The 23,137-nt window shown below is 25.9% G+C and overlaps 1 protein-coding gene across 1 annotated transcript in view; it reads left to right on the top strand.

The window, feature by feature from the left end:
* Positions 1 to 23,137, top strand: part of LOC100202602 (uncharacterized) — a 47,862-nt gene that overhangs the window by 3,013 nt on the left and 21,712 nt on the right. Inside the window, exons 2-4 of the mRNA XM_065816406.1 lie at positions 5,718 to 5,845; positions 6,189 to 6,302; positions 14,819 to 15,724. Of these exons, the coding sequence (XP_065672478.1) occupies positions 5,718 to 5,845; positions 6,189 to 6,302; positions 14,819 to 15,724 (1,148 nt within the window). The remainder of the gene's footprint in view (positions 1 to 5,717; positions 5,846 to 6,188; positions 6,303 to 14,818; positions 15,725 to 23,137) is intronic.

Raw genomic sequence — 23,137 nt, 5'->3', positions numbered from 1 at the left:
TGATTGGGAATATAAGATTCCATACCAGCCTGAATCCACGAAGTTATGTAAGAAAAACATTTTTCAACAGGAAGACGAAAGATTTCTATCCAAGGGCCATCACTATGAAAATGACAGAAAGAGACCTGGCTCCTTCTGGCCTTAGAATCATATAACTGAGTTTTAGAGCTGTACCCTCATTAGGAGATAATAGAATGAGTTTCCTTGTCATAAAAACAGAGACACAAGCAAAACCCATGCATTGAGTCAAGAAGATCCAGCATTCACATCCTAAACTGGAAACAATGTATTAAAAGTACATCTGTGTCAACCTAATAGATGAAGAAGGGGTGCGAGGCTGGTTAACAGATAGAATCTGTTTACCCCTTAAGTCTTTGCCTAGGAGGCCTTTTACAAGACAGTAGCCGGATGCATTTAACATCTGCTTAAGATGAGTATTTTTATGGAGACATAATCTCTAGCCTTTACTCAACCAAAAGCCCCAATGCAGGGTGGTGTTTTAAGTCAGAGTTGGCATCTCCTAGCCTTTGCCTAAAAAGGCTTGGAGATGCCAACTCCGACTTATTGTTTTTAACTTATTGTTTTTAAGCCCAGAGTCCAGGATTCTTCCTTGCTGTCATTATACCAAAAGACTCCAGATACAAAAATTGATTGTTCCTCTAACCTTAAAGTGTAAAATTTCAAAAACTAGGAAAAAGTAATCTTATTGTGACTTTCAAATCCAGGTATGCAGAGACTCTTTTTTAAAATCGTTTTCATTTAAAATAATTTTGCCAACATGCAAATTGGTAAACAGCTTATGGAAAAGTTGTTTTTAATTTGATATACAATATCAAATTAAAAACAACTATATACTATATATATATATATATATATATATATATATATATATATATATATATATATATATATATATATATATATATATATATATATATATATATATATATATATATATATATATATATATATATATATATATATATATATGTATAATATCTATACAAAATATATATATATATATATATATATATATATATATATATATATATATATATGTTATATTTAAAACATATAGATATATGTTTTTGAATAAATGAGTTTAAAATGTGTAATTTGTTTTAATTACATTTTTTTGTTGAGTTTTTCGAACCCAACTTGGTAATTTGTTTTTGTAACTTTGTGTTTATTATTCATTATTATTTTTTTTTTTTTTGTGCTAACTTGCCTTTTTTTGTATTACTAAAATAATTTACGTTTCTTCTTTTAAAAATTTTCAAGAGGAACTGAGGCAAGTTAACATTTTTTTTTATTTACATGATTTTAAAAAGTTGAACAGTGAAACTTTTTTTTTTTTTAAATATGTGAATTTTTATTTATAGTTACAAATATAACTATCACAAGCATCACAAGATATTATTTATGAAATAGGGGATGCTTACATATCAGAACAGTGTTTCAAAACAAAGAAAATAATTTGCAGATGATTTTAATGAATCATTGCATTCATCTTATCACTAGGTGATAAGATGAAAAAAGAAAGAACTCTGGAATTTCAATTATTTCAACAACTTTATCACTAATGAATGTCCAGGCTTGAATGTTGATTAGTTATTAACTTATAACTTTTTTTTTTAATTCACCTTCCCAAGGCCAATAAGGCCACTACAGATGAGAAGGCTACTTGTGGTTATAACCCTCTCTCAACTCTATAACTCCGAAACACAAACCTTGACGAACAAAGCCGCTGCATGGAGAAACAAGTTGATATTGAGTTAATACACAAAATAATAAGACTATTGATTGTGTTGGCAATGCACTTTTTAAAAACCATATGGAAACAATAGATACTTTTAATACTGATGAATCCATAACTTTAATGCATTCCCTTAAAGCAAGTTAATGGGTTCAGGGTTGTTAAAGCGGAAAAATTACTGGTTTCTATTAACATGCAATAATTATTAGATAAAATTTTAACAAAGATAACCTTAATATATATTTGAATATATTTTAAGTAGTAGTATTAATATATATAAAATTATTAATCTTTGATTACTGGATTATCGATAAAGCATTAATTTAATGCAATGTTTTAAAAACAAAGATAAAAATCAGTATTGAAAAAAAAATCAGGATTACAGAAAATATAATTTCTTTTTATTTTTAAACTTTTTGCTTTAACTATTAGCAATTAAAGTAAAAAAAAAAAATGGTTTAAATGTTTTGTTTATAATATGAGTTTAAAACGATAAAATGTTTTAATGTTTTTCAAAGTTAAAATGGTTTTATGAAATTTTAGTAAGTACATTTTCTAAATAACATCCTGATTATTTGTCAAACCTTGTTTTTTAAAACTCTGATTTTTTTTATTAATCACGTCTAAACTAGCTAATGGCTTTAACTAATCACGTCTAATCATGTTTAAACTAGCTTATCTCCATAAATTCTTTGCGTAAATTTTAAATTAATTATTATCAAAATCTAATCTAATATAAAGTATAGAAAAGAAACATCATACACTTAAGAGCAAGTCCTGTTAGTTGTGACCACAGTACAAAGCAGTAATTTTTTACTTAACAAAGCTGCTCCATTATTTAAAATACCAGTTTTAGTTTTTTACAGGTCTGCTGACAGCATAGGAGAATTAATTGCCAGTGGTTCAAACATGGTTGCAGCAGCAACTTAAATCAATTCTGGTAGATAAGCTTATTAAGTTATTGAATTTGGAGTTAACAATAGTGTAAAATTTAAAATGATATCATTACACTAGTTACAGACTATAAGCCACACCAAGGTCAGTCTCATCTGTTTTCTAATGGTACAGCAGGGAGAGATTGGTACCAGCTTTTCATCAATGGGTGACATAAGTTGACCATCAGTCATTTTTTATCACTCAGCCACTTCTTGCATGTAAGAAATAGTAATACAAGTATTTCAACACACTGTAAATTGAATTCAATGAAACAGGTGTTATTGAGAACATTTCATGTCATTAATGGAATTTTGATGAAGTTGGCTATTCTGGTGAGCAAGACAAGTAACACATAGTTTTGCAGGCATAGTGCTAAACAACCATTGAAATTGGTTGGCAACTATGAAAAAGTCATCAGTTGGAAATTGCATTAATGCTGCTGGCATTCAAAAAAATATCTGGTTGAAAAAAACATAAAGGTTGGTGCTTGCGTAGTCCAGATTCTTCATCTTCACAACTTCTTTATCTGAATGGATGAAAGATAAGCATTTTGTACAGAAGCCGATTGTGGTGTAAAATCCAACCAACATTCTAGTTAATTAGTTCAGTCTTTAGTTTAATTATTTAATTAGAAGAAAATAAGTAGAACTAATTATAGTTATCAAATTATAGGTGCTCATATTTCGATCATAGATGAATACTTGACATACCTATCAAGTTGTACTTATTTGTATCAAAAGCAATATCTCGTTAATTTGCTTATCAGCTCATTTGCACACATTCTGCAGCCATTGTTGTTGTTTGTTACCATGTCAGAAGAGTTTGGCACAAGTTACTTCAATAGTTTTATGCAGAGAAAAATTAAGCAATTTATCATAAGAACAGCATGGAAAATAAAGGCCGGTCAACGGTCAACGACCGTCTGAAATCACTTAAATTGCTATTTTGACCTCCCAAAACGAATTCTTGCTGGTCATGTTTGACCGGTTAAAAAAAATCAGAGTTTTGAAAAACAAGGTCTAACAAATAATCATGATATATTTTGGAAAATGCATATAATAAAATTTCATAAAATCATTTAAATTTTAAATAAGCTTGTTTAAAATAGTTTAGTTTACGACATGCTACTTTAATTTGCTTTGTTGACAAATTTATGACATAAACTATATCTTTTTTTTTTGCTTTACTTGTTTGAATGATTGAAGTTTTTATTTTGTTATTGTTTTAAAAAAAGTATCTAATATATTCTAATATATTTTTTTATATGATCTAATATATTTTTATAATAATATAAAAATATAGAATAGTTACTGTATTTAACTGAGAACATTTTTGCTTTAATGTATTTAGTCATTATAAATATATATTTTTTTGGTGCAAATGTAAGAAACGAATGAATGATTTATGGGTAAATTTAAAATTTTCTATAATTATATATGATTCTTTAAAAAATATGCTTAGTAAAATCTTGTTTTATGTAACATTAATAATTTTTTTAGTAGTGTTTCATGAAACAATTGTCTTTTTAATATTAAGTATCAAGTTTAAATAGTAAGAGTGTTTATAAAGTTTATAACTAATTTTTATAGTTTTTCAATTAAGCAGAGATAAAAAAGTATTTTATATCTCTTCTCATTAAAATTAGAGAAATAAAACTATTATTTATAATTTTTGTATGTAACTGAGAACATTTTCTCTATCTTACTTTGTTTTTTTCTTTTTTTAATTTAATCTTTTCATAATTTTTTTTTTTGTAACTTTTTCCAGCCTATGAAAAGCCATTGCAATGAATGAATTATTTTTAAATACATTTTAAATTGTCAATTGCGTGTTTACTATTTTTTTTTTTTCTATTATTGAATAGTAATAGAAACTTCAAATGTCAACCCGTCCTAATGAAGGCGAATAAAAAGAGACAAACAAAGCTTTCATTTTTCAATAGCATTTCATAAAACAATATCTTTTAGTATTAAGTATTCAAGAAAAAATTTTTAAGTATTTTATAAATTTGTTTTGATATTAAAAAAAAGTTTAATGTTAGATTAATCGGGTATTATCAAACTTTTTTTTTTTTTAATTGAATGAAAATATATTCGCGCAAGCGTAATTTTAAACAAATTAACATCAGCTGGTAATTTGAACGTTAATTATTTTGGGAGTTTGAAAAATACATTGATTTTATTTAAAATTATTATTTTAAACATGAAAGAATACAAGCTTGTTATTTTTTGAGCATTAAAAATTTAGTTTTAATTATAAAAAACTATTACTCAGATGAAAATTTGAACAAAGAAAAAAATACAAATTCAAAAAAAATAATTGACCGCCAATTCCATGTGTTAGCTGGTCAAATTGACTGCTCGCCTTCAGTTTCTTATTTTCCACGTTGTAAGAATGCTTTAGTCAACTGCTAACAAAACCTTTCAGCTCTTGTTATATTTTTTACACACATAAATTATCACCGTAAATCAAATTATATATTTGTTTGAACTCCTCATCAACAAAATCAATCGTTCAAAATTATAAATTGTTAATAAGTTTGAAACACCATCATTTTACCTTGTGTCTTTTTTATCTAACCACCAGAATCTTTGTTAGTACCACCAAAAATCTAGTTTAACTTTAATTAAGACCCAAGAAATATCTTTTTTTAAATAAATTCTAAAATAATTATTTTGTTATCAAATAACTGTTATCAAATATTTATTGTTTTTTAAATTTTTATATAGTTTAACTTTAATTAAGATCCAGATTGACTTATTTTTGAAGAACAAAATGTACCTTGATGAAATATTTTTTTATTATATTTCAGGTTTGTGTTGACTATAATTAAAAAAATAATGCTGAAACAAAAAAATATTGAGAAATTTGTTTTAAGAATAAGCTGTGTTCATATATTTTATGTTAAATTTTTTTCATGCTCTATTATTATTTACCTATTATAAATCCAAAGTCTTATTGGAGTTATTTATTATGGAACTATAAAAAAAAAAACTTTTTTTTTTTAATTGAATATGTTTTTTAGGTTGTTTAAAATTTAGTCATTTGTTGGAAGAATTTGAAAAAGAAAAACATGAGTTTGACTGTTTTTTGAAAAAAACATGGGAAGACATACATTCTTTTTCTAACAAAAACCTTATACTTCCTGAAGAGGTTAGAGTTGTATATAATGTTGTATATTCTTGTATACACCATGTAAAAATAAATAGTTTTTTCATAATTTATTATTGTATATAGCTTTTTATATTAGCAATTATCAGTTTTTCAATTAATATTGGCAGCATATTGTATGAGTGTGTATTTATTATTCCAATTGTCAATTAGGTTGGAATTTTTATATTATGTAATTTGGCATTTGTCATTAAATAATTCTTCTATTCAACCTTTTCTTTTTTTGTTTCATTGAAATTAGCTTGATAAATCCTCATTTACAGTAGCTGTTTTTATGATTTAATAAAGAGACTCATTCATGTCTATCTATTTGCATAATTTTTAGATAGATAAAGTTCAATCAATTTCAAATATTACTAATGAAGATTTTGCAACTGTCAATGATTCAACTACCTCACACAGTTCAACAGCAGAGCACTATCTTTCAAAATCTATAGAGGTAATTAGTAAAATTATGTGTATATTGATATATCAGGGGCTATTCTAGACCGTTTTCAACAGCATTGACCGTATTTGGGTGCCGGTTTGGGTGCCACCCAAATTTAAAGGTAAGGGCCTTTTTTTTTTATGTTTTTTACGAGACATTTTTTTTTTTAATTTTTTACTTTGTTTTTACTGCTCATTTTTTACATTTGCTTTTACGTTTTTACATTACATTTTTATGTTTTTACATTATTTTTATGGCACGTTTTTTTTTACCTTTTCACATTTATTTTCACGTTTTTTTGCAGAAAAATGCCTATATTCTGCAATATTTCCGCTAAATTTCTCCAGGGCAGGAGGGTTCTGCTGCCCAAATTTTTTTCCTAGAATAGCCTCTGTATATATATATATATGCATATTTTAGTTTTTATTTCTTTTTACAGTTTATGGTTTGTTTATTTTAATTTTAGTTTAAGTTTACATTTGTTTATTCAGCACATTTTTTAAACGCTCTAATTTTCACAACTTGCAAAGAAATGTGGCTAAGTAAAAAAAATATATATATATTCCTGGTCATATAAGACGTACGACAACACGCTTTTCTTGAGAAGACTTGATATATATATACATATATATATATATATATATATATATATATATATATATATATATATATATATATATATATATATATATACACACACATATATATATATATATATATACACACACATATATATATATATATATATATATATATATATATATGTATATATATATATGTATAAATATATCTATATGCATATATATATACATATATATATATTTATATATGTATGTATATATATATATATGTACATATATTTATATAAATATATGTACATTATATATGTACATATATTTATATAAATATATATATATATATATGTATATATATATGTATATATATATATATATATATATATATATATATATGTATATATGTATATATGTATATATATATATATATATATATATATATATATATATATATATATATATATATATATATATATAAAATATATATAGCCCTCAGAATTATGGTTGACCTAACTGCTAACCTGAGAGTGTCTGACAAAATTCTTTAACACTGTGTATTTAATGAATGGTGCATAAAAAGACATGGCACAAAGTAATTTTTTTGCCAACCTCAAAGTTTTAAAGTTTAATTTTATTTGCCATTTAAACTAAAAAACAAATGTTTTGTTAAAATTCTAAATAAAATAACTAAAAAAATCAGCAAAATAAATTTCTAAGTAATGTAACTAAATTAAATATAGAATAACAGAATAAAGATTTTAATTCTTAATAAACTAATTAAAATAAAAAAAGTAAAAAAAACTTTATTTACATTCTGAACAAAGTAATTTAAAAAACTCTACTGCAAAACAAGGGTTTTATTTAACTTCTATATAAAATTTTGCAAAAAACCAATGCAAAAGCAAATGTTTTATTCAAATCCTTAATTAGATAATTAAAGTAAAAACAGCAAAAAACAAATGTTAATTAAATTCTTAATGTCAACCTTTTATTTAAATAGTAATCAAAATAATTGAGATCTACACGGATGTACGTGTAGATCTCAATTATTTGTGTGGTGTTTTCCACACCCTACATATGCATGCAGGGTGTGGAATAAGTTCCCGTACAAAAATATAAACATCACAAACAGCGAAAGTGCCTGTACAAGGCATGAAACAAATTACACTTTAATTTAAAACAAAATAATACTAAAAAATACTAAAAGTATACAAAGGAATACAAATGAAAACTAAAACCACACTATATATTGAAAGAAAATATACCATACATTTTGTACGGGAACTTTTTCCGCACCCTGTGTGTATATGTATATATATATATATATATATATATATATATATATATATATATATATATATATATATATATATATATATATATATATATACACATATATGTATATGTATATATATATATATATATATATATATATATATATATATATATATATATATACATATATATATATATATACATATACATATATGTATATGTATATATATATATATATATATATATATATATATATATATATATATATATATATATATATATATATATATGTGTGTGTATATATATATATACATATACATATACATGTATATATATACATATATATAAATATATATATATATATATATGTAGAGTTCCACGCGGTTATTAAAACAAATCTCGTTTAAAAAAATAAAAATAATGAATTTTTTTTTCCATTACTATAAGTATATAGTCTTAAATGTTAAAAAAAAATAATTAAAGAAAAAAAAAAAAATTGAACAAGCTATTTATAGATTTTAAAGTAAACGGAAAAAGTATAATTTCATTTAAGAAAAAGTGTTTAACTTTCATTATTTTTTTATAATCTTGTAGTGATCCAAAATTTTTCCAATTAGTTTTAAATTGGTCGGCTGCAAAGCTGGTTTAATATGTTAAAGCACTAACATTTAATTTTTAGTTATTTCACGCGATATAAGCAAAATAGTTTCTTACACAATCATGATGCGTAGCTGACCGCTGGGAAGGAAAAGTTGTCTTTTTTCATCAATTTAAATTTTTTTTTTAAATCCTTGTCGATTATTTACGTCAACTAATTAGCCATATTAAGGTTTTGCAATAATTAAAAAAAATTGGCATCAAATAGTTAAAAAAAACCCACTCAACTTCCTGTTGCGTAGCTGACTGCCAAAACTAAACATTTAAATGTCGCAAATTTTGTCAATTTTTTTAAATGCAACAAATAGTTTTGCCCAAACTATTTTGAACTTCAAAACATTTATAGTCAATTAGAAATTATTTAAAACTCCAAAAGACTTTATAGTCAATATAAAGATATGGAATCACTGCAGGAACCAGTTGCTTGCGCATCCAATAAAAATAAAAAAGGTGAACATTGTGTTTTTATAGAGTTTTTAAGTAATTTTTACATTTATTTGAATGTTTACTTTTTTTATTACAGCTATAAAGATAAAAAATAGAAAAGCAATGAATCAAAAGAACTACATGAGTAGAAATCATGAAGAAAAGAAATTCAAAGCTAAAGAAAATGCTAGACTTCGAAGACAAAGATGGAAAAAAGATTTTCGAAAAATTGCAGCTGAAAGATTAAAAAGTTTAGAAAGAATGAGAAAATTTCGACTTCGGCAAAAAGACGCATCTTTATCTCTCGAATCAAATCACTCATCATTTGCAAATGATGAATTTTTATTGCGACGATGAAATAAGTCGAATATCCCCAAGAACAGCAGATTATACTTCTGTAGTGATAGGAGAAAAAAAGGTGCGTGTTCAAATTCGACACATGTTATATACGCTAAAAGAAGCTTTCGAAGAGTTTAAGCTAAACAATGCAGATATTAAATTAAGCCTGTCAAAATTTTGTCAGTTGAGACCAATTTGCGTTCGATGTGTATCATCAATTCCTCATAACGTGTGCGTTTGCATGTTACATGAAAATATGCGTTATGCTCTTGAATCACTTTCGCGGGGTTCAGATATATTCACTACAATTAAAACGGGAAACTCTATGATTCTAAACTTTATTTGTGAAAAACCAACAAAACAATGCTTCAATGCCGTTTGCAAAGAATGTACTGTTTGTAATATGTTTGATAAATTATTACTTCAGTTCGAACAATTTGAGTTAGATGTTTCATGGAATCAGTGGCAGAAACCTCAAGCAAAATCGTATATCAAAATAGAAAAGGTTAAAAAAGAAGGAACAATTGCAGTTTTATTATCACATATTAAAGAAATGCGTGCAAATTTATTATTCATTGTAATGTCAAGAGCAGTCAATCGTCCGTATTTAAATTTAATATAGAATCAGCGATTCAAAAAGACTCAAATAAGGCTGTTATTCAAGTTGACTGGGCAGAAAATTATACTTGTATTTACCAAAACGAAACGCAAGCAGCTCATTTCGGTCAAAATCACATTTCTATATTTACATGTGCAGTTTGGCATCGTCAAATTAAATCTTTTGCGCTAGTTTGTGATTCAAGCGATCATACAAAATTATCTGTTGTTCCAAACATAAATAAAATTATCGAGCTTCTATCAGACGATATTACAGAAGTTCATATTTTCAGTGACAACGCAACATCACAATTTAAAAATAAATATATTTTGGCATCAATGAAAATTTTAGAAAAAAAGCATACAATTAAAATGCACTGGCATTTTTTTTGCTGCAATGCATGGAAAAGGAGTTGTGGATGGAATTGGAGCCACTGTAAAACGTGTTGCCAGAAAAAATGTTTTAACTGAAAAATATATAATTTCTAGTGCTAGCGATTTGGCAGCCGCAACAAACAATTTAAAAATTACCGTTATATTACTGACTGATAAAGAAAAGCTAGAGATAAACAACTCTCTTGGTTTGAGCACCTTTTTTAAGAAAACAAAAAAAATTAAATAATTGCATAAATGCCATTACTTTCAGGTTTTAGACGGTAACGTTGTAGGTGAGCAGCTTTCGCCAAATATTGCATAATATCAAAGCGATAGAAGCGTCTAGACATTTAGTAGTGATCAAGTAATTTAAAAATCACCGCTGTAAAAATTTCTTAATAAAAGCCATAAATAAATATTAGATTTGTTTTGCGTAGCTGATTGTTGCGTAGCTGACTGCATGATTTCTTAAAACGTTTTTTTTTTTTTACCTGTTATTGTTATTCTATTGAAAGTCTTACTTATTCTTTTCAATACTTTTCAAGTTTTCTTGGGGTGACTTTTTTTGCGCAACTAAGCTCAAAAGGTTTATTCAGTTTATCCCTAATACATTTCGATCAACAATAACAGCTTACACGTTTAAAGAACTTCTAGTTGTTGCTTTTTAAATTATTTTAGTTGTTCAATTATTGTCCAAATACTTGATGCTTTTAAAGCTCTGAAGATCAAAGTTCCAAAGTAAATGCAAGTAAAATGAATGTATTTATATACATCTTTGAGTTAAAAACGTTTATATAATAAGGTTGTGAACAGATAAAAATATCAAGAGTACATTTAAAAGGAAATTGTATTACCAACCCCCTAGCCCCATTATTTAAAAAAGTGAGAGTACTGAAGCTTCTAAAGCCCCCTCCCCCTTTTCCACCCCGGGGTCCAGGTTTCTTTTAATGTAAAATTATCTTTATAAACTTTATAAATAAATTTTATTGTTTCTAAATACAAGCTATAAATATAGTTTTAGATTTGTCTTGGGTTTTAATTTGAATTATAATAAAAATTCGCATGTTGCGTGGCTGATTGTTGCGTAGCTGACCGCATAGTTTTTTGAAAACTTTTTATTTGACGTGTAATTAATATTATATTAAAAATTTTTTATAAATATAACTTCAATGAAATAATTGTTTTTGAAGAAAAAAACGTTTTTATAAAAAAATAAATTATAGATTCGGAGAAAAAATAATTCAAACTTTAAATTAAAAAAACAAGCTTTTTTGCGCGTTGCGTAGCTGACCGCTGTCTTTTATTTCTATTTTACTCAAATTGTCTTCTTATCCTTTTTTTTTTTGTGAATAATAATAAAAAAGGATAATTTGAGTGTAAACGTAAAAAAAAATTAAAAATTATAATATAATGAGTCAGTTAAATTTTTAAAAACATGTTGCGCTCGTTGCGTAGCTGACCATAGAACTCTACATATGTATATGTTACATATACATATATATATATATATATATATATATATATATATATATATATATATATATATATATATTAATATGTATATATGTATATATATACATATGCATATATATACATATACATATATGTATATGTGTATATATATATATATATATGTATATGTAACATATATATATATATATATATATATATATATATATATATATATATATATATATATATATATGTATATATATGTATATATATATATATGTTACATATACATATATATATATATATTAGAGATGTGCTGGAACCAGTTTATGCTGATTCCCCAATTCCCGGTACCCAGAAGATAATATTGGTTTGGAATTTGAGTACCAGGCACATTTAAAAAGCCGGGTACATTTTAAAAAGTTGGAACAAAAGCCTGTGAATTCTCTAGCGCTGAATTTTCACTAAATAACACAGATTAATTTGCGCTAATTAAGTTTGCTTAAATATATCAGGTTTCTTTTTAATAAACAACTATATTTACACTTGAGGTCACAAATTTAAGTTACGCAAACTAAAGAGTAAACTCGATGTCTGTCAGTGTCTCAAGATTGCTAATATTTAAAATAACTTGCAGTCTGGCGTCCTTAATGCCAAAAACATTAGGAACTTTAAAATTAAAATTAACTCTATGGAGACAGAATTGCATTAAAAAAAAAAAGAGTAGATCTCGACTGTAATTTAAATAAAAAAATTATATATTTTAAGTGAGACGCGTCTATAAGATGTAAACAGGGCTTTGTGGTTATCAACTCCATAACATTCTTAGACTTATATCAACAAGTCTATTGGTTGATGTTTAAACTAAAAGCAATCCTGTTAACATTATTTTGACATAATTTAAAGTACCACTTAAAAAAATAGTTACAGCAATTAAGGTTAATATTTGTAAAAAATTGGGTACCGCAATAAAATAGCCAATTCTAGGTACCCAGGAAAAACTGCCTAATTATCGGGTCCTCCGGTCCGAACCGGGTACCGATAATTAGGCTCACTAATATATATTTAGCTTAAACATATTTTCTTTAAACATATTTTCTTTAAACATATTTTCTTTTAACATATTGAATATGAAGATACCATGTTAAAAGTTTGGAGTCTTTTTCACAAAATTAATAATGTTTATGTTATAAAATATTATAAATGGCAACAGTAAAGGTATTAACACAAAAAGTGGGTGTATTTAGATAATTTAATTATTTTAAGACTAAATATATATTAAATTGTTTAAAAGATCTCTATAGTGAACATATAAATTTATTAATCAAAGCAAATTATTTATAATAAAAAAAATTGTGTATAATTATTTAAAAGTACTGTATGGTAATCACATTCATTAATTAAACCAGGTATTTTTATAACAAAAAAGGCTATATATAATTGTTTAAAAAAAGGCTATGGTGAACACATTAATTTAATAACTCTAAAATCTAAATAAATAAAATCTAAATAAAAATTTTCTTTTTTTCTAAAGTTTATTTATAATAGTAATACAACTTTATGCAACTTTATTTATTTATACATTGTGTAAACTTTAGTTTCATAGTCCCCCTTCTAGCATGACCAGATGATAACTTTTACTGAAGTTTTATAATTTATTTTATACTTTTTATAATTTTTTTGTGATTAATAAATTTTTTGTAATTTACATTTTGTAAACTTCATTAGCTAATATTTTTTGAATCACAATAAAAATGTTTAAAAAAGAATTAATATAGCAACTTTATTGTGATCAAATATTAAATTCATCTTTTAAAAATAAAAGCAGTTTAAAAAAAGTTGCGCAAGTATAACATATTATAAATAAAATTTTGTCTGCATTTTAAAACAACCAAGTTTTGACAATTTTTAATTTGGTAAAGGAAACAGTAATCCCAAAAGATAATCTGTTTGAAAAAACTATCAAGTGTTTAAAAATATAAAACTACTAATAAATTATATATTTATATATATATATATATATATATATATATATATATATATATATATATATATATATATATATATATATATATATATATATATGCACACATACATATACATATACATATACATATATATATATTTATATATATACATATACATATACATATATATATATATATATATATATATATATATATATATATATATATATATATATATATATATATATATATATGTATATATATATATATATATATATATATATATATGTATATATATATATATATATGTATATATATACATATACATATATACACATATATGTTTTTGTTGATCTCAAACACTCTTAGGTCAGCAGTTAGATCAGCATTGCAAATGCAGACCCTATGTGTGTATATATATATGTATATATATATATATATATATATATATATATATATATATATATATATATATATATATATATATATATATATATATATATATATATATTATATATATATCTTCTATAGCTGAATTAGATAAGCATTTGCTCACTATTTTTGCTTACCTTTATAGCATACCGCGTTTTTATAAAAAGAAGAAAAATGAAAGGAAAGATTGCTGCCCCATCCCAAGCCCTCAGTCAATGTAGCAGCACTCCACTGGGAGTCCTGCTATTTGTCAGTCAATGTATGCACTGAAGATCCCAGCAGCAGGTTATTTCAGTGTGGCGTCAGATTGCTTATCTAAACTAGCAATTAAAGTTATATATATATATATATATATATATATATATATATATATATATATATATATATATTGTTATCTAAATAAATGCTTACATTTGTATTAATATTCTTATAGTGCCGAGATATATCAATGCAAACTTCATTTCAAGAACTTAGAGACAACAGCAACATTTCTGTTTTACCATTTAATCGCACATCTGCTTTGGATGTTTTACCATCCAATCATGCATCTGTTTTGGATGTTTTACAATTTGACATCAGTAATATAAATAATAATGATTTTGTAAACTTTCAACAAAATTTATATAAAGTACCAATAAATGAGACATACTCAGTTGGTTCTCAGGTTTCAGCTGTGGTCAATGCTACAAAAACTTTATCTAGGGAATCAGATATTGACTATTATAACTTAAAAGATGTTTCTGAAAAAATTCCAAATAAAAATTGTAATTCATACTCAGCAGAAGTTTCTGGAAAAATAACAAATGAAAATTGTAATTCATACTCAGTAGAAGTTTCTGAAAAAATTTCAAATGAAAATTGTAATTCATACTTGGCAGAAGTTTCTGGAAAAATACCAAATGAAAATTGTAATTCATACTCAGCAGACGATTCTGGAAAAATACCAAATGAAAATTGTAATTTATACTCAGCAGAAGTTTCTGAAAAAATACCAGATGAAAATTGTAATTCATACTCAACAGATGATCCTGGAAAAATACCAAATGGAAGTAGCTCAGATAATTCAGGAAAAAAACTAAATAAAAATCCTAACTCATTAATGAATGTTTGTGAAAAATCTCAAACGAATGTTCACAGTAAGTTTGAAAATTTGTTTGGAAAAATGTATGGCGATCAAAGTTTCTCTTTAGACATTACACAAATGACACCAACTAATAACAATGAATTCTTTTCAAATAAAAAAGTTTCACCCATAAATAAAACTTATTCACTAAGAAACAAAAGAAGGACTCCGCATGGTTTTTTTTCATCCACATTCATTGACAATGCTTCGAATCAGGTAAACATATTTTTTAAGATTATTTAAATAGTAGGAAGATGTTATTATTATATTTTTTATATAATATATTAGTAGTTGCGTTTGAAATTTAAAGGAACATTTTGTTGCTGCTTTTCAAATTTAAAGTAACAATATGTTGCTGGGTTTCAAATTTAAAGTAACATTATGATGCAGCATTTCAAATTTAAAGTAACATGTTCCTGTGTTTCAAATTTAAAGTAATCGCAGATGTGTTTTTAGTTTATAGTAGTTATTTTTTGTTATTGTGTTTGAAATGGAAACATATTTTAGCATTAAAGTTATAGTTAATAGCCTGATATTGAGCATTAGTTCTAATTTCAAATTCTGCGGAGTTTCATACTGCAGCTGTTAGTAGTTCTAGCCCCCTCATGTTGTTTTTTGCACTTTTTTTTAAAATTGACAACCAAGTTTTTTTTATAATTTTGTTCATCTACCTTTTTCTCCAGACAGAATTATTGATGCCAAATTGTGTTTTGGCTCTACATGTACATGCCAGCATGTCTGGTTTTATGCATGTTCCCTCAAAAATCTAACTACACTATAACATTAAAATAGTTAACTGGTCAAATTCCCTCTAAAATTGAACTACAATATAACATTAAAAAACTACTATAGATATATTACATAAAAAAATCATGAGTTTATTTTGCTGTATTAATGTACATTTGATAATATTAATCATTTTTTTTATAGTAATTTTTTAAGATGATCTGTATTTAATCTTCTTTTAGTTAAGCTCACATGCTGCTGTACTACCTCTGGAGTGACTTTTTTCAAACAATATTAAGTTCTTCAATATGTTTTTGATCATTTTTAGTTTTCGATTTCCCTTGTAGACTAAACCTTTTTAATAACCCTGAAATTTGTTGGTTTTATCTTTGGACTATTGGCAAGATATATTAGGACTATTGGTTATCTTTATTAAGAACATAATTGATATTTTTACTCTCCAGCAAAGCAATGATTTTTTTTGGCAATGAGCTGAAACTAAGTCACGCCAAAATACGTATTTGTTATCGAGATATTATTCATGTACGTACAGAATCTGCATATAGGGTTAGTGATTTTTGCTGAGAATGTTTTGCTAGTGACTCCCAGTGATAGTATTTGATGTTTGGCTTAACAATCTATGTTTGTATGTGGTCAAAATTTTGAAATTTTTGTCTTATTTTATAATGGTTGCTTTGGAATTATTTTTATTTAAAACTAATTCACTCCCAATAAGACTGCTATTATGTTGGGACTTACTAGAAAACAAAGAATATTGATAGAATATTAAAAAATATTAAAGAGCAAGGAAACAATTGACAGAAAACTTTAGAGTCTGGGAGAGAGTTCCAATGCATTGATGTGCAAGGAAAAAAATGAAATGAATAAAAGTTTTTAGAGCATCAAGTGATAATAGGTACAGTAAAGACTTATAATGTTGTAATAAATAAAGTTTAATACAGCCACTTTGCTGAATGACTTTGCAAGAGTGAGTTTTGGTTGATAGAACTAGAGATGATTTGAGCTGTGTTTTTGACCTAGTTTAGAACTAGAGATGATTAGAGCTGGTTTGAGCAGTGACTATGATAGTATTTGTAGAAAAGAGAAAGAAGTGCAACCTTATGAGGGTTAACAAAGCTTACATATTTACATTGTTAAAAGTTAAATTGCATCATTATAGTATTTTAAAGTATTGCGTTTAATTCTATTCTTAAGAATAAACTGTTCTTTAAAAAAATACTTTTGTTTCTTATTTATTAAAATGAAGTTTTTTGGTTGCTTTTACACATTTTGATCTATAATGGAGAACCTCTAACTTTTTTACACAATGTATTGTATTCTTGTGTTACTCGTCATTTAATTAAGTGTCATCTTTTAACTGTGAATGCTCCTAAGTGCTCCAAAAATTCTTATTTGTCTAGTTTTTTTCTTCCAACATTAGTTTTCCTTATTCATATAATTTACAATCTTTTAAATAGTTTGTTAATCGTTATCTTGCTTTTTTAAACTTCATCTTTTCTTTTCCAGTAACTTCCGACTCTAATAGTGGTTTCTTGCAGCCTTGTTGGAAGTGAAGTTGTTTAAAAATATATACATATATCAGAGTGGAAAATTAGAAATAGAAGGCGAGCGGTCAATTCAATCAGCAAACACATGGAATTGACAATTGTTTTTTTTGGACAGTAAATTTTTATCTTAGTATTAATTCTTCATGACCAGGACCAAAGACACAGGGGATGTATATATATATATATATATATATATATATATATATATATATATATATATATATATATATATATATATATATATATATATATATATACAGTGGTTTTCATAAATTTAGATGCACTCATATTTGAGAATAGAACTTTTAGTTTAACTATACGTTTAAAACTATACGTTTAAAACAATAACGAAAAAAGATTTTTTTTTTTCTGTTTATTAGATAAATACATACAGACTAAAAAATTAAAAAAAGATTTACAAAAAAAATGCAAATACTAAGTAATATTTAGGTACAACTACATGGTATTAAAAATCAAGACAAAAAAAATAATTTATAAATTTAGACGCATGATACATTAGGAGGCGTAATTTATGAACCAATCAATATTTTGTGTATCCACCTTTAATACAACTAAGAACTCTTCTAGGCATAGACTCAACAAGATATTTGCACATCACTTCTGGGACCCTATACCAGGTCTCCTTGAGGACGTCCTTCAGCTGGCCAAGTGTGGAAATTTGAACCTTCGCTAATTCATGGTCAATCCAAGCCCAAATGTTTTCAATCGGGTTCAAATCAGGTGAGTATAGAGGCCACAATATTATCTTGATATTATTATCATTGAACCACTCCTTCTTATAGTATGCAGTATGTGCAGTAGCGCCATCTTGTTGAAGTTTCCATGGTTTATCATTTAGCATAAGCAGGTCAATTGATGGAATTAGGTTGTTTTTCAGTACTTCTACGTATATTCTGGAGTTGATTCTTTGGGTGTATATTTGGCACATACCAACACCTTTGTAATTGAAGCATGACCAGATTCCTATCGAGCCTTCTCCACTTTGTACAGTTGGTCTAATGTACCTGACGTAATACTTTTCGTGAGCCATTCTTTTGGCTGTTATGTTAGATTTGCTATTGGTAAGCCAGGGCGTTAGCCAGAAATAAATTTTATACCGCGTTTTTGCCGTATTGGGAATTTTTATTGTTGTTGTTCTAGAAAATGTTGAAAATTTTCTAGAAAAGGTCCTAAAAAACTCAAAAAAACACTAAAAAAAAAAAAGGTCATTGACTTTTGGGAATTTTAATCCCATTGGGAATTCCGCATTTTACGCGGCACAATTGGGCTAGCTAACACCCTGTAAGCTCAAAGTTACTCTCATCATAATGTTATCATCAAGTTACTCCACATAATGTTTTTCCATTGTTCTATTGTCCAATAACTTCTTTCACGACACCATTTTAGTCTCCTTTATTTATCATAAGGATGCAGGAGCGGTTTTTTCAAAGCAGAGTAGACTCTAATCTTGTATTTGATATGTGTTCGGCGGACTGTGCTTTGAGAAATAGATGTATTTCGGGTTGTACTGAATTCTGTGGTCAATTCTTTGTAACTAATTCTTGGATTAGCTCTGACAGCTCTAAAAAGGGCACTATTGTCCTTTCTGGTGGTTGGAAAGGGTCTATCTGGCCTCGTTTTCTTGCTGGCACCACCAGTGTGAAGAAAGTTTTGCTTTATTATCCGAACGCATTTCACAAAAACTCCAATTAACCTGGCGATTTCTCTATTACTTTTGGTTCCTTCATTGATGCGAGCAATAATTTGCCACCTTTCACCTTGAGTGATATGTCTTTTGCCCATTTTTTGCGTCTTTTTAGTGCAAAACTAACTTAACTTTTGTTTATTTATTAAATAATGATTAACTAATTCCAGGTAAGTCATATTTATATAAGGTTTTTTGACAAAATCAATTAATTTAGGTCTATTAATGAGAAATATGTGAAAAAAACTACTAATTAACTATCAATTAACAAGATATAAGACTTTTGATTGTGCATCTAAATTTATGAATAAAATAAAATAAAGCTTATCAATTAACTTTTTTGTGTTATTTGGTATGGAATGAGTAACAAACATCCTGTAAAAAAAATTAAGGTACTCTATAATAGAGTTTCACTTCCTCTATTAAATTATATATCAAACATAGCGGTAGCACTTTTATTTTATTTTTATTTTAAGTATTTTCATAAATTTAGACACTCATTTATAAAAAAAATGAGTGTCTAAATTTATGAAAATCACTGTATATATATATATATATATATATATATATATATATATATATATATATATATATATATATATATATATATATATATATACACACACATAAATATATTTAACTGAATTCATGATCCCAAGCCCGAGTGGGACACTTTAGTCGAGTAAGCTTCTTTTTATATAGTTTAAAACCCTCTCGGAAACACTTTTCAACCTTGACAAAAAAGACCGCTGCACGGATAAACAGGTTTAGTATACATAAAACATGTAGCATATTTTATAATAATAATTTTTTATAAATTGAAAAAAAGTTAATAGCTTATGAATTTAACTGAAAGTTAAATGAAATCTTGTAGTTGTTACTGAAAGCCGAATTTCTATTTCAACTTTTGAACCAAAGTCGGAGCCGAAGTCAACTTCGCCTTTCAGTAATCTTCGTAATCCGAATTTTAACGAATATTCGCCGGTCCTTAATAGTCCATGTGTTTGCCCTGGTCCAACTCCCACTTTTCTTCTTATGGACCCTTGTTTTGGACATTGTTTTTGTTTTTTTTTTGTTTTATTTTTTAAGAAAGTTCTAGATAAAGAGGACTTTTTTTCAAAACTGACAATTTCGTCCCTCCACTTTTAAACCCATGTCATAGGCCCTGATGACTGAATTTTATATATACAAAAATAACTTAATGCTTGAAAGTTAATGAATTTGTATTCCTTTTAAAATAGTTTTTAACAAAATCATTTTTTAAATGGAGCCGCAAATAACTAAGATTCAAGTTACCAACTAATATAAATAGTTTAAATCAACTCTTGTGCACACAGATTTCCATTCAATTAAAAAAGGAAGTTTGATACCATCCAAGAAATTTAGTTTATAATTTTTTTTGTATATATATGTATATATAACAATTACTTAGGTCACATAAAACAAAGTTTTTACTAAAAATTTATTTCAAATAAATGTACAAAAAATTGATATATATAGTTTATGTCATATTTCATATTCATCAATGAAGCGTATTAAAGAAGCATTTTGTAAAAAAAACTATTTTAAACACATTTTCAAAATTTAAATGGCTATGAAATTTTAGTATAGCTTTTCTAGCTTTTTTTTTTGTCTTTAAATGTACTGTGTTTTTAAAATTATCGTGTTTTTTTACTAATAGAATAAAAAAAGTTTTTTACTATTTTTAATATTATTAAACACTACAAGATGTTATTATTCAAGTTTAAGAATATATATATCATACTATATAAGTACAAAATTTTAAAAATGTATTTACTAATATTTACTTTTTGTATGATAATTGGAAAAACATGGAGCTGCACCAAGTCCTACATCACATTCTACACATTCATATCTTGAATCTTTTTGAATTCTGTGTTTATAACATACTACACACCTTCTTCGAGCATTAATCTTTTATTATCATTTTCACTAATCATTCGTCAAATATATTTTTTCATTATTGATTCATCAAATGTATAATTTTCTATCTTTTCGTGAGTAAATATTTTTTTGTGAGTAAACATTTTGATAATTATTTTTGCACTGAAAGAACTTTCTTATTTTTAAAACTAAAGTGAATTATGGAAACAAAAGCTCTGTATTTATGTAGTAAAAAATTTTGTGACAAGTAGATGTATAATTACTGAGGAACAAGAAGGAAATATAAGGAGATGCATAAAACCGTAATATTATGGCATGGACATTTGGGAACCACTTTTACTTTGCATAATATTGCGGCATGGACATTTGGAAATCACTTTAAGTTTGCGTAATAATATAGCATAGACTGTTAACGGATTAAAATTCACAACAACAACAAAATTTTTTTAGACAAATGCATAATAAATTACAAAAATGATAACTATAAATTTGAAATACACATAAAAAACGCAATTTCAAACATTCAAGTTACATTAACATCAGACCACGACAGATTTTAAAAAGAATATTCAAGGGTTTTAAACATAAAGCATACAATGTATACAGTCAAAACCATATAGAAAATGAACTAAGATTTCTTTTTCAAGTCTTTGTTAAAAAATGCTACCAACAATCCAACCTCGTAAAAATCATAACAGAAATAAAAAAAAAGACCAAAAAATTAATTATTATTTTTTATTAATTATTATTTTATTAATTAATTGCTAAAATCTTTGAAACATCACCAGTCCATATTCAACTATTTCACTACATTGTGTAACAATATTGTCTACTAAATTATGTAAGGTGTTTAGGAAAGCAGGATATAAAACCGTCTTTAAATCAATCTTGAACCTAGAGACAATATTAACATCAAGAAATGAATCCAGACTACCAATAAACAGCCACCCAGGTGTCTACTTTATTAAATGTCAATGCAACAAAAAATATATTAGTGGAAAAAAAATTCAAATAAAACATGCATGCACATACAGAAAATAGAATAGAATACAGAAAATAGAACAGAACATTGTGCGTTACAAGCTGACTGGAACAGTTGCAGAACTCTAAAAATTGGTACTAAAAGTACAAAGAAAAAGTTTTGACAGTTCATGAAGCACTTGAAGTACAATATCATTAATGTAGCCATTAATGTACCCATAAATCCCATAGTCATTCTGAGCACCTTTTTTTTTATGCAAGCGTCACATTCAACCGCAATTTATGCTATCTTATTGACAAGAGAGCATGTTATATGCACTTTTATCCTATATTTTATATAATTCTTTTTTAATTCAAAGAACTTATGCTAAAATATATCCATAATTAAGTACTATAGTTTGGGATCAAATTTTGGCGCCTAAACCGGTATATTGGTGTCAAATATGGCCTGTATACGTCACTGACATACATACATACATACATACATACATACATACATACATACATACATACATACATACATACATACATACATACATACATACATACATACATACATACATACATACATACATACATTCATACATTCATACATGCATACATGCATACATACACACATACATACAGTGGTACAATATTATTTGTATCAGTAGTGTAATTTTATTTATAGTTAATATCAGTAATCATTAGTGAAATAATAAAATAGATATAACAATATGTCACTTTATTTATTATTATTTATTA

The sequence above is a fragment of the Hydra vulgaris genome, chromosome 13, assembly GCF_038396675.1.
Source record: "Hydra vulgaris chromosome 13, alternate assembly HydraT2T_AEP".
In the NCBI taxonomy this organism is placed as follows: domain Eukaryota; kingdom Metazoa; phylum Cnidaria; class Hydrozoa; order Anthoathecata; family Hydridae; genus Hydra; species Hydra vulgaris.
Note: the sequence above shows the minus strand (reverse complement) of the source record. Positions and strands in the feature narration are given on the sequence as shown.